Source organism: Salvelinus fontinalis, chromosome 2 (genome assembly GCF_029448725.1).
Source record: "Salvelinus fontinalis isolate EN_2023a chromosome 2, ASM2944872v1, whole genome shotgun sequence".
Classification (NCBI taxonomy): domain Eukaryota; kingdom Metazoa; phylum Chordata; class Actinopteri; order Salmoniformes; family Salmonidae; genus Salvelinus; species Salvelinus fontinalis.
Window position 1 is genome coordinate 51,314,499 of NC_074666.1, and position 13,756 is coordinate 51,328,254.

At 45.1% G+C, this 13,756-nt stretch overlaps 1 protein-coding gene across 2 annotated transcripts in view; it reads right to left on the reverse strand.

Annotated features, from left to right (window-relative positions):
* Positions 1-13,756, reverse strand: part of LOC129820771 (protein Jade-1-like) — a 152,092-nt gene that overhangs the window by 61,911 nt on the left and 76,425 nt on the right. For both annotated transcript variants that reach the window (XM_055877726.1, XM_055877736.1), the window contains exons 5-8: positions 8,883-9,070; positions 6,951-7,162; positions 6,077-6,244; positions 4,386-4,502 (exon numbers count right to left, since the gene is read on the reverse strand). In XM_055877726.1, the coding sequence (XP_055733701.1) occupies positions 4,386-4,502; positions 6,077-6,244; positions 6,951-7,162; positions 8,883-9,070 (685 nt within the window). The remainder of the gene's footprint in view (positions 1-4,385; positions 4,503-6,076; positions 6,245-6,950; positions 7,163-8,882; positions 9,071-13,756) is intronic.

Sequence of the window (13,756 nt, forward strand, 5' to 3'; positions counted from 1 at the left end):
TGACCTACATATTATTATTATTTTTTTTTTTTACGGTGAGTATATGAATATAATAATCCTCCAATAAAACATCAATCATAATTTGTCAGACAGCAATTCACTGAATACACACACTTGTGGTTAGTTAGTGTAGCCATTTCAGCTGTTTGGTCTCAAAACGGGCCCAGCTTGCTATCTGGGGATTTGTTCAGTATTCCGTGAACCATCATAATCCATACACAAGTAAGAGTCTACAGTTAAAATGGCAAGATGATAACATATATACATGTAGCTATCTCAATTGAATCAAACAGTTGTTTTCATTGCTAGATATTGTTCGCTATATGGCTAGCTAGTTAGCTAGACAGTTGCATACAGGCACCGTTCTAGTTTGCTTCGTCCCGCAACGAGCCACTGTTTACATGGCTAGCTGAGTTGGCCAGTTGCATTCTGCTGTTAATTTTGATTGAGGATGTGATCATCTTTTTCATGTTTGCCAGTTTGTCATTCATGTTTATCTAGCTAGCTACCGAAAATAGCCACTGTGGCGCGAACACAAATCAATTAGCAAGCTAATCAAACCGCATGTTACGTTATAGGGACATGCTAAGTTGGCTAGCTAGATAGCCACGATGAAATTATACCTAAATAGCTAGCTACTGTTTTTTATTTGCATGTACAACTAGCTGGCTAGCTAAATTAATACCATTTACATCTAGCCAGTTGGTAATTACGAAGCTAAATGTTTGCTCAATCTAGCTAGTTATCTTGTGTCTTCATTGACATTATTGGAATGGAAGCAGGTTAAGCGTGCACAGGGCATTTTAATACAGCTGTAGCAATCAACGGGAAATAACAAGCTATAGGGCATGAATTAATTAATGTTTAAACCCATAAGAGTCTAAGGGGGAGGATGGGGGGGTTCTACTAAGCTGTATGGAATTGTTTTAAGAAAGTCATACCAAGGATAATTTAGCTATTTGAATTTTAAGAGCCCTCGAAAGTGGATATCTATATATATATAAAGTGTTTTAATTATTTGATGACAAATTAGTTTTGGCCTTACTGCCAATACAAACGCATTGAATAACAGATTAACCACATGAAACGGATCTTCCCTTTAATTTATTTTTGGGACTTTTGTTCCGAAGTGTCAGTCCTACAGTATATCTGAGTGAAATAAGAAAGATCAGGAAACATTTATTTATTTTGCACATATTTAACCCCTTATTTTTGACACCAAACAGTCTCCAAATATACTTCCATAAATGTTTTCAATTGGTACCGGGGGACCTTAAGATGAGTCTTGAGGCGTGTGGGAGTCCTAGAGCAAAACAACTGACTTGGACGTGTTCACGAGAGTCTCATCTTAACATAGAGGCCAAACCATTCAGACGCTACAGACGATTTTTGGGATGTCTCATGGTCTTACAAACACTGCTCTAGCTCTGTCACATTTCACCGCAGATGGGAAGGTGCGACATCGAAGGTTGGGGTGGATTGAGACGCATCCAATGCAAAAAAACAAAACAAATATCTTTAGCTGAAACCGACAGATTATTATGGGGATTGTTTTATTATGCTAATTAGAATTCCAAGGGCCTATTTTGAGGGAATGTGTCTTTCAGCATAAACCTGCTCTCCGCTACTAGTACAAGGAGATGATTGAGGGTGAACACGCAAGACTTCAGGTAGTTTGTCTTTGTACTTCGAGCTTATTGTTTGGGAGTCAATGAATGTTATTGCTGATATGCAAGGTTTTAATGTCTTGTCTATTTTTGTCTGCTTTCCTCCTTTAGTTTTAATTGTCTGGAGCCTGGTGGTATTGTGGCTAAGGAGCTTTCACTCAGATGTCACTATGTTTCAGCTGCTGTGCAATGTTGATGTTCTTCCTCCTTGTCCTGTGAAAGGGCAGGACAGATATACAGTACATTCTTAAAGTATTCAAACTCCTTGACTTTTTCCACATTACGCTACAGCCTTATTCTACAAATGAAATAAATCATCAATCTACACACAATACCCCATAACGACAAAGCAAAAACTGTTTTAAACATTTTTTGCAAATGTATTCTAAATAAACTCAAAATACATTTACATAAGTATCCAGAACCTTTACGGCGTACTTTGTTGAAGCACCTTTGGCAGCGATTACAGCCTCGAGTCTACTCGGGTATGACGCTACAAGATTGGCACACCTGGATTTGGGGAGTTTCTCCTATTCTTCTCTGCAGATCCTCTCAAGCTCTATCAGGTTGGATGGGGAGCGTTGCTGCACAGCTATTTTCAGGTCTCTCCAGAGATGTTCGATCGGGTTCAAGTCCGGGCTCTGGCTGGGCCACTCAAGGACATTCGGAGACTTGTCCCGAAGCCACTCCTGCATTTTCTTGGCTGTGTGCTTAGAGTCGTTGTCCTGTTGGAAGGTGAACCTTTGCCCCAGTCTGAGGTCCTGAGCGCTCTGGAGCAGGTTTTCATCAAGGATCTCTCTGTACTTTGCTCCGTTCATCTTTCCCTCGATCCTGACTAGTCTCCCAGTATCTGCCGCTGAAAAACATCCCCACAGCATGACGCTGCCACCATGCTTCGCCGTAGGGATGGTGCCAGGTTTCCTCCAGACGTGACGCTTGGCATTCAGGCCAAAGAATCTTGGTTTCATCAGACCAGAGAATCTTGTTTCACATGGTCTGAGTCCGTTAGGTTCCTTTTGGCAAACTCCAAGCAGGCTGAAATGTCCCTTTTACTGAGGAGTGGCTTCCGTGTGGCCAATCTACCATAAAGGCCTGATTGTTGGAGTGCTGTTGAGATGATTATCCTTCTGGAAGGTTCTCCCATCTCCACAGAAGAACTCTGGAGCCCTGTCAGAGTGACCATTGGGTTCTTGGTCACCTCCCTGACCAAGGCACTTCTCCCCTGATTGCTCAGTTTGGCCGAGTGGCCAGCTTTAGGAAAAGTCTTGGTGGAACCAAACTTCTTCCATTTAACAATGACGGAGGCCACTGTGTTCTTAGGGATCTTCAACGCTGCAGAATTGTTTTGGTACCCTTCCCCAGATCTGTGCTTTGACACAATCCTGTCTCGAAGCTCTACAGACAATTCCTTCGACCTCATGGCTTGGTTTCTGCTCTGACATGCACTGTCAACTGTGGGACCTTATACAGACAGGTGTGTGCTTTCCCAAATCATGTCCAATCAATTGAATTACCACAGGTGGACTCCATTCAAGTTGTAGAAACATCAAGGATAATCAATAGAAACAGGATGCACCTGTGCTGAATTTCAAGTCTCATATCAAAGGGTCTGAATACCTTTTTATTTTTAATACATTTGCAAACCTTTCTAAAAACCAGTTTTTCACTTTGTCATTATGGGGTATTATGTGTAGATTGAGGAGGGCTTATTTTTTTTATTTAACCCATTTTAGAATAAGGATGTAACGTAACAAAAAGTGTAAAAAGTCAAGGGGTCTGAATACTTTCCGAATGTACAGTATGCGCTCAGGCTAGATTAGTTTGTTCATATCGTAACCTGAATCAAAGTTACTGAAATGATCTTATGATATAGGTCTAGATATTGTCTTGACCTTGTGGTGTTTGACGTTTTCCTAAATGTAGGCTACCACCTTCAGCACTTATCTTCGTTTTTTTAAGCACTACCTCACTGCTTCAGCACATGGCCACAGTCGCATGTGTTCTATTGTGAATTCTTTAAGGGATGGGTGGGTCTAAAGCCTCAAAACGATGCTACATGGGCCAACACAAAGAGCGGCACTCTAGCTGTTCAATGTGAAAGGTTATCTTTATTATACAAGAACAGGCAATTTAATACTGTAAATGGTTTGCCTAAAGGGGTAACTTGGTGAGAACAAGAATCCTTTTGGGGAATTTGGTTAAAGTGTTACTTTCCTCAATACATTTTCCCCCAAGGACTCATGTAGAGCAAGTGTGAAAACCACAGCAAAATGTTTGAATGCTTTTTTTCTCCTAAATGGGATTACAAATGTATCAACTTTTCAAAGCAGCATTACTTCCCCATGTTTCCTCTAACTACAGTGTATGATATGCCATTTTGAAGCTCTGAGTCTGTACTTTTATCCAATGCAAAAAACACCATTTACATTTTTTTTTTATTTTAAACATAAGACCGAAAATAGAATGGTGGGTCACGTATGTGCTGCTAATGAGAAACTTAAATTTAATTAAAATGAAGAACTCCTTATCACACCTTCATGGCATCTTTAACACCCGCAGGTGCACTGAAATGCTAAATGCTAAAAAAGGGGGGCTTACTGTGTGGGTGTGTCTGTGCTTGTGTGTATAGAATGTTGTGTAGAAATGCATCTGTCTGGCAATACTATTGTGTGTACTGGTGCAGTAAAGTGGTGTTTTCTGGTAATGTGTGTGTCTCACCTGTATGCAGGTGCCTGTGTGTTCTCGACACAGGCTGCAGAACAGGGCCCAGCGGCTGGAGGGGATGTGGGACACCTTGGTAATGGGCTCCATCTTCTCCGGGCAGCCTATACTCACCTAGATAACACACACACACACACACACACACACACACACACACACACACACACACACACACACACACACACACACACACACACACACACACACACACACACACACACACACACACACACACACACACGCAGTCAAAACAGATGTGTCTTACAAGACATTAATACACACAGAACAGTTTTGACAGATGCTCATCAAGCACTTTGCTTCACAGACGTTAATACAGACTTTGAGGTTGGAAGTAGTTCTTTCACTGAATGTCACATTCTCTGCAAAGTCTATATTCCTAGAGCCCAGTGTCATCCCTTGAAGGGCTCTTCCCTTCCGCCCAGCTTCCGACATTCATTCCCCCACATTCATATTCCTCTCTCTGAAAAGAGTATTTCTGTAAAGGCCTCATCCTTCATGCCCAGGCCCTAATAACTGGCAGACAATCCGGACTTCCTCCATCCCCTCCTCTCCCCGATAGTCCATGAAATGCTGCGTGAATCCTCCCCCATTCTGATTACAGCCATTGAACCAGGCCTTTCACACAGAGTGGAGGGCTATGCTCTCTCGCTCTACGCAGGCATCACCATCTTCCTTCCCCTCCCTAGCTTTTGTCCTCTCTTGATTAGGATATCCAAGAGTCTTCAACTCTCAAGATGGAGGACTGGGTCTCTTTCCAAGTGTCTTTCCAAGTGTGTGTGCGCGCGCACGCCTTACTTTTCAAAAAATCGCTCTTTCCCCTTATTCCGGCTCCAATTAGTTCACATTACCAAAATGCAATGAAAAGCTTCCATTTAAAAGTGACAACTGGAAATGAGGAGGAAATCAAGAGCCTGAAGGAAAGGCGGAAAATTGAAGTTGGCCTTATTTTGGAATAAGGGCGGAGGAGGGGTGAGGGGGTTTGGAGGGTTGCGGAGAGAGGTGTAGAACGGCGAGAGGTTCGAGCATTTGAAGTCTAAGTGAGAGAGATACAGCCTCAGCTGATGCCGGACCCTCTCAAAGCTGAAAGCCCCCCTGACGCCTGTGAAATTCCCATCTCCGCCACAGCTTCTTATTAACTACCCCTCTCTGCCTGTGTCTTTAGTGCAGAGAGAGAGAGAGAGAGAGAGAGAGAGAGAGAGAGAGAGAGAGAGAGAGAGAGAGAGAAAGAGAGAGAGCGAGCAAGCAGGACGCAAATTAATTTCCTTTCAAAGACGTTGGTGGGGGAAGTAAAACAAACATGAACAACAATAAGAATTAGTCCAATCAATGTGACAGAATTCAATTATTGCTAAAAGGGTTCAGGACACCAAAAGGCACTTCATTAACAGGGACCTAAGCACTTCACGCCGGTTTGAGCAGCGGGCCTTAGCGTAACCACGTTTGTCTTATTGTCCCAGTAATGTTGATGCTCAAGGTGTGTGTGTGTGCTTGTCTTGTTTAGGAGCGGGAGCGGGTGTATTTGCATATATATTAATCATTCATATGATTGCATGTATTGAAGGTCTATAAATGTGTGTGTGCATGTGTATAATGTGGGGGTGCGTATGAATATGTATGCGTATGTGCATGTGTGTCTCTGTGCAGGTGTGTGTGCCCAGTGGGCTCACCTCGGGGATCCATAAGGCACAGCTGACGTGGACCCACTTGGTTCCACTGCGGGTGGGCTTCAGGGCTCCGCCTCTCTTGGGGCACAGCAGACATTTGGGTTGCACCCCCAGGGCGCAGGTTCGGCACAGCCAGTTCCCCTGTGGGACCTTCAGGATCCCATAACACGCCTGGGGAGAGACAGAGGGATGGGGGAGGAGAGTGAGGGAGGCGAGACGGAGGGGTGGGGGAAAGGAAAAGACGGTGGTGGAGATGGAGGAGAGAGGGAGAGGAGAGGGAAAGAGGAGATGGAGAGAGGGGGGAAGAGAGGGGTTGGGAGGAGATGGAGAGGATGAGGGACTATTTTCAAACATGTCAAAACAGTGGTGAACGGAGGTTGATAGAGCTGTATAACTGTCAGGGGATTGTCAAACCAATTAACACCATTCCACCCAATAAAGAAAAAACTCCAGTCTAAAAAACTAAAAACATGAAGTTGATGTTTCTATTTCTGGGACGTGTTTTTCTTGCTGTTTATAGTCGTCAAATACCCAGAATCCCATGAACAGGGAGAGTTTCTGTATGATCTGACAGTTGGAGGTAAGTAGTCAAAGAAATACATGAGTAGAGTATCTAGTTTCTCCCCACAACTATAAACAAACCTAAATTACCACCTTTGACCTTTATGTAAATCTTTCCATGACCCAAAATAACTACAAATCCCCCCCCCCCCATCCCCAAAAACACCCGTAATACTGCCCAAACAGACTTAACGCTCACTAAACACGTACACCCTCTTTCAAAAGACAGGAAACTCTTAATACCCCTACAACTTCTAATTGTCCCCTCCTCTTCACCCAGTAAAATATCCCACCTCCACCCAACCCTCATCTGTACCTGATGTACGCAGATGTTGCACTTGTCACAGAAGACCATCTCGTTGCCGTCTTCTCCCTCGGGGGACCGGCACACGTCGCACACCACGTCCTCGTCGTACTCGATGCCCAGGCCCTCCTCCGTCTCTATGGCCTGCTGCATGTTCTCCTCACACTGGCTCTCCAGCTCCACCAGCACACGCTCCATGGTCAGCTCGTCCAGCTCCGGGAGCGCTGAGGGAGGGAGGGTCAGTGTCACAGAGGGTCAGACACAGAGGGTCAGGTCAGAGTCATACATTTGGGAGAGACGGAACAGAGGGTCTAGTGAAGGGTCACAGTTAGTCACATGGCTAAGGCTAAGCCGTCACCTATGGGAATTTAGAACTGGATTGGCACGCGTTTTGTGTTTAACTCAACTGTTTGTCTTTCATTCGCAGAACATTTTGTACTATTAAACCCTGGCTATAAATTGATCTTGTACTTCTTCGGATTCTTGCCAAATTCTAACAGCCACAGCCGAAAGCAAACGGCCATGTGTCAGACCATGTTTTATAAGTACTGGGAAAAGGACTCCCATGGGTTACATACTGTACAGTGTTCAGTGATTAAAGAGTTGTTTTTAAAAGCAAACCAGGAAGAAGCTGAGTTTAGTTAACCATTCACTTCGGAGCCTGTGACATTTACATCTTGTAAATAGGGAGAGGCTAGAGGAACAAACATTTCAGTGGGAACACGTGTGTGTGTGTAAGTACATAACTTCATGTGGGGAAAAGAGAGAGAGCGAGAGAAAGAGAAATGGAGTGAGGGATGGTGTTAAATCGCGAGAGAGAGAGAGATCAAAATAAAAGATGGAGCATGCTGTATCAGCCTATCGGTGTTGCGATATGGCATTATACTATAACCCGGCAACAAGCAAGTGCTTGTTTGGTCTAGACATTGGGGTTATGAGAAGCAACCCATTTGAGGAAAAACTATTTAAAAAGCAGCGTAAATAAGCCCGGGCCTGAGGGATTTAAAAATGCAATTATATTTCTTATCTATGAGCACAAGATCAGATTGTAAATAAACTGGGTCTGTGATGTGGAGAGAAACTGAGCTTCAGGGTCAGCTACAGTAGCCCAGGCCAGCCAGCCAGAGAGCGGTTGATTGGTTGATAGAGACTGGGCTCAACAGTGGGAAGATCCCTCTGTGTAGGGAGGCGCACCCTTCTGACCCCCAAAACTCCTCTCTCCAACGTCACTACTCCACAATAAAAGAGAGATGAGGAGTAGTGGAGTTGTAGAGAGGAGGACTGCGTGTGAGAGGGTGAAGTGTTAAAGGCACGGACACACCGGTGGCGTTGGCCAGCCGAGAGTACTTAGCACCTCTGAACAGAGTGCCGGCCCGTAATTTGCAAAACCCCGACCGAACGGTGAAAGAATTAACCACTCTGACCAGCACTACCAACCCTCCCTGGCCACAAGCCCCAGATGGCGAACGGCAGACCATCACTCGGTGCCATGCTTTTTCTCCTTTAAAATGTGTCCGCAGTTTAGAGTTTTGAGGACGCAAGTTTTCACAATGGAGTAGAGGTACAATAGTACGGTCATACTGCAGGATGGTCATACAATTGCTGGTAAAATGCTGATCCACATTAGCCCAGTAAATGTGTGAGGTAGTTGTTTTACTAGCTTTTGCATCATATTCTAGACTAAATGCTCAAACTAACAGATGCAACAAATTGACAGGCTAATAAAGTCCTGTTGACGTCGATTTGAAGGTTCTCATTCCAAATGGAACCCTATTCCCTTACATAGTTCACATGTCCTGAACACAGGCTACATAAACAATGAGTGAGAGGGAGGGAGGGAGGGGAGAGTACATAGAAAATAGAAACAGCAGAGCCCTATGGACCCTGCTCAAAAGCAGTGCACTAGAAAGGGTGCCGGGTTGGGACTCCGAAGAAGTCTCTCACCTAGTTCCCTGAACTCCTGGTTGACCAGCTCCAGCCAGGACACGTCCATGTCATCCAGGTCATAGCGACTGTGGGGCTCATCGGTGGTCTTCATGTCCCTCTGGCTCAGCCCCAGGCCCAGCACACACCCCCGGCCTTGGCCCTGCACAGGCCAGTAGAACGGGATACGCCCCACCTCCGGTAGCATCCTGTCAACACACGGAGAGAGAGCGAGAGAAAACAAACCGTTTTAACTTTTAGTCCATTTGTATTTCATTAACTGACAAACATGTACAGTGAAGGATATAAACATTTTTTGAAGGTCAAACATGCTTGAACTTATGAGCCAGTCAAGGAATCGTTTGATCAGGGCCCACCAGGGTTCTGGTCAAAAGTAGTGCACTATACAGGGAACAGGGTGCCATTTGGGACCATGCAGTGACATCCTGACATTCCTACAGTGGACCAGCCCTAACAGACCTCCCTGTCCTCTGTTCAATACACAGGCCCTGTGTTGTGTCGGTCTGCCCAGACATGGGGGTATGTCAGCGGCACACAGGGAGCCCTAGGCCAAGGGGGGGGAGCATAGCTGGAGTCAATCATATTCTCTGTCTGAGCAGCGTGTCACTCTTCCCCCCACCCCCCACGGCGCCTCGTGCCCTTCTTACTATGCCATGGGAAATGGGGTCAGGGAACGCCACTTGACCCACTGGGAGGGGAGCCCACATGCGTAAACATTTCTGCAAGGATCTCTTCCATTCAATGGACGGAATTAATTGACACGACTAACTGAACTTATTAACAAAGTATTTACATTTGTTTTCATTGTGATCTACTTCGGGTTTGTTTGGTTAACACGAGTTGCTGGGGACTAATATATTTTGAATCCTAATCATTAGTATGCTTGTGTGGAATGGGAATATTGCATTCCGAATGGTTTTACACACGCAGCGCTTTACTGATCAACATTGCAAGACCGAGGTCAAATAGGTTCACTTGAATTATTTCCTGGGCCAGACTATTTTTTCCAGTTCAGTTACCACACACATCAACGCTTGATCCCAGAACGGTACACAACCTAGGGTTTTCCAGTCCTATCAGTGCACAAAGAAACAAAAACACACACGGATGGATACACACACACACGCACTCACACCTCGTCATCTCCTCCACCTGTACTCAAATCGTGACCTTTGAGTGAGTGGAAAGCGATGTGATAATGACAGATTCAGTCTCTAATCTTAAACAGGTCATATCCTCAACATCTCCATGGCTCCTGCTTCACTGCGTCGGAGGGTGGGTAGTGTACAGGCTGTTTACACAGGCACGCTGTGTGTCCAAAAATGGCAACATATTCCTCGCGGTGCTCAGTCAAAAGTGGTGCACAGTATAGGGAATAGGTTGCCGTTTGGGACGCACAAACACTTTGCTCTCCACACTTCCTCCACTTCCCTGGCCGACACGTCTGATGTAAAACCATGCAAATAGTGTGAGGCCTGAGAAATCCCCCTACAGCTGCCTTACTGCTGCTAGCAGCCCGTTGCCTCCATCACACACACTGTGATTTCCATCTAAAAAACCAAAACAGGAAAATATAAAATGTGAGTGGTTTACATTCTCACGCGGGGGGAGAGAATCATTCCATACAGAGTTGCTGTGTCTTATTACGCAGGTTATCTTTTCATTAGACAACCCCCTTCTACTGCCCCCCCCCCCCAGCTTCAATAACTATAATTAAATCCGCAGGCAGGACCAGCTAGCCTAAAGGTGTTCAGAGCTACAGGAAGTGTGGATTGTCTGAAGTGGTGATCAGAGACTCACTCGTGGAGTTTGCAGAGACGCAGGCAGAAGGTGGCTAACCTAATGCTCCCTTTTCTCTATCATTTCCAGCGTAGTGTATCTATGTACAGTGGCTGACTGTAGATGTCTTGTGAAAGTGGAGGGAAACCACAGGGGTGAGGTGAGAGAACGGTGTGTTCTCTCTGGCCAGGGTCACATGTCCTGAACACAGGCTACATAAACAATGAGCGAACGAGAGGGAGGGAGGGGAGAGTACATAGAAAATAGAGACAGACAGTAAGAGAGGACAGAGAGAAAGAGAAGAGGGGGAAAAGAGTTGTTCTGGGCTGCCAGACTGGGTGGAGTCACAGCGGTGTGGGCAGGAGGGCGAGATGACTCAGGTCAACAGAGATTATGAAACAACAAATCCAGACAGAACTAACTCTAGACCTGAGGGGACAGACAGTAAAATTAGAGGCAAATGTATCCTAGCTACCCATCTTCAGTTAACTGGAAATACATCTTCAATAAGCTGACTACGTAGGGAGCTGTAGTAACTGTTGTTATTTTGTTGTTGTGCAATCCTTACAAAAGGTATCAACTGGCAGACAAATGCATGTTGGTCTGGTGTCGCGTGGTCTAGTTCAGCGTTTCCCAACAGTACACTTTTTTTTGTTTTGTAGCCCTGAACAAACACACTTCATTCAGCTCATTGAGGGCTTGACGATTAGTGGACAAGTTGAATCAGGTGTGTCTGTCCAGGGTTGCAATAGAAATGAATACCGTTGAAGGTACTCAAGGACCAGGGTTGGGAAACACTGGTCTAGTTGGTAAGAGTGTGGCGCTAGCAACGACAAGATTGTGGGTTCAACTCCCGCAGTGATCACATGTACTGAAATGTATGCCCTCACTGTAAATGTAAGTCACGTAAGGACAAAAGTGTTTGCTAAGTAGCATATATTATACATTAGTATGGCCTAAGGCTATCAGAGCTATATCATTGCTATATTATTGACTAAATCCTAGGTTCCAAGTTACCATCACTCCTGTCTAAGGAAGGTAATTGCCCAAGACACGAGTGGGGAAACAACAAATATTTGGATATTCCCTCGCTCTCCTTTGAGTCCCGGCTTCACAGCAAAGGCAGCTTTGATCCTTCTTTGCCCTGTGGAATATTTATCTAGAGCGGGGGGAGAGCTGAATTACACAACAAAAAAGGGCTTCAGACTCTCAGCTCCTCCATACCAAACACCAGTACATGCTTCCCTTCGCGCCACCCCAGACCCAGAGGGGATGTGGCTTTGGGTTTTATTGCACACTGACTGGCCTTGGGGGATCTGGAGTGTGTGTGTGTGTGTGTGTATCTTGCGGCTACGGTACTCTCCGTGCGAGGCTCAGAGAGAGAGAGCTACTGTACAAAAGAGGGGCAGTGTGTTAGGAGTGCTAGTGAGTGAAGAGGGAGAACGGGAGATAGAATCAGAGAGGGCTAGTGTGGAGAGAGAAAATAGAGGGGCCGCAGCATCTCAGGCAGCAGACGCACAAAGCAGACCTTTGTGACCCCCTTTGACCACCGCCCCCACTAAGCCAATCAGGCGGCAGACGCGCCAGGCCCGGGGGCCGAGCCTGTCCAGTCACGGCTGGGTCTGGCCGGGGACGAGAAAGTGGGCGAGCATGTTGCCGGGCCACAGCAGAGAGAGCTCACTCCATCAGCCTGTCTGCAACCCACAGGAACATTTCGGATGCTACACTGTCAGCTCTCATTTTGTCTTCCTACCCCACACAGCTACGGCCTTGTTTGGAAAACGTCTAAAGTCGCATCCTTCCTTGAGATGATCACTGATGTAGAAAGGATTGGATAGGTTTTCACACAGCGTAGCTTCCACAACTCTTAACCAATGGCATAACAGATCAGCGATTTCTAAAAGGAAACGAAATGGCATATTTTAAAACATGTTTGGACAGGGCCTTGGTTCAAACTTCAGGGAGAGAAGTTTCCCCTAACCAGTGATAGAGGGTTTTATATTTATAATGTACGGTACCAGTCAAAAGTTTGGACACACCTACTCATTCAAGGATTTCTCATCATTTTTACTATTTTCTACATTGTAGAATTATAGTGAAGACATCAAAACTATGAAATAACACATATGGAATCATGGAGTAACCAAAAGCGCAAAACAAATCAAACTATATTTTATATTTGAGATCCTTCAAAGTAGCCACCCTTTGCCTTGACAGATTTGCACACTCTTGGCATTCTCTCAACCAGCTTCATGAGGTAGTCACCTGGAATGCATTTCAATTAACAGGTGTGCCTTAAGTTAATTTGTGGAATTTCTTTCCTTCTTAATGCGTTTGAACCAATCAGTTGTGTTGTGACAAGGTAGGGGTGGTATACAGAAGACAGCCCTATTTGGTAATAGCCCAAGTCCATCTCAAATAAGCAAAGAGAAACGACAGTACATTACTTTAAGACATGAAAGTCAGTCAATGTAGAAAATGTCAAGAACTTTGAAAGTTTCTTCAAGTGCAGTCGCAAAAACCATCAAGCGCTATGATGAAACTGGCTCTCATGAGGACCGCCACAGGAAAGGAAGTCCCAGAGTTACCTCTAATGAACTGATCCTCTGCAGCAGAGTTACCAACCTCAGAAATTGCAGCCCAAATAAATGATTCACATAGTTCAAGTAACAAACATCAACTTCAACTGTTCAGAGGAGACTGCATGAAATCAGGCCTTCATTGTCAAATTGCTGCAAAGAAAAAACTACTAAAAGACACCTATAAGAAGAGACTTGCTTGGGCCAAGAAACACGAGCAATGGACATTAGAACGGTGGAAATCTGTCCTTTGGTCTGATGAGTTCAAATTTGACATTTTTGGTTCCTACCGCCATGTCTTTGTGAGAAACAGAGTAGGTGAACCGATGATCTCTGCATGTGTGGTTCCCACCGTGAAGCATGGAGGAGGTGGTGTGATGGTGCTTTGCTGGTGACACTATCTGTGATTTATTTCGAATTCAAGACACACTTAACCAGCATGTCTACCACAGCATTTTGCAGCGATATGCCATCCCATCTGGTTTGGACTTACTGGGAGTATCATTTGTTTTTCAA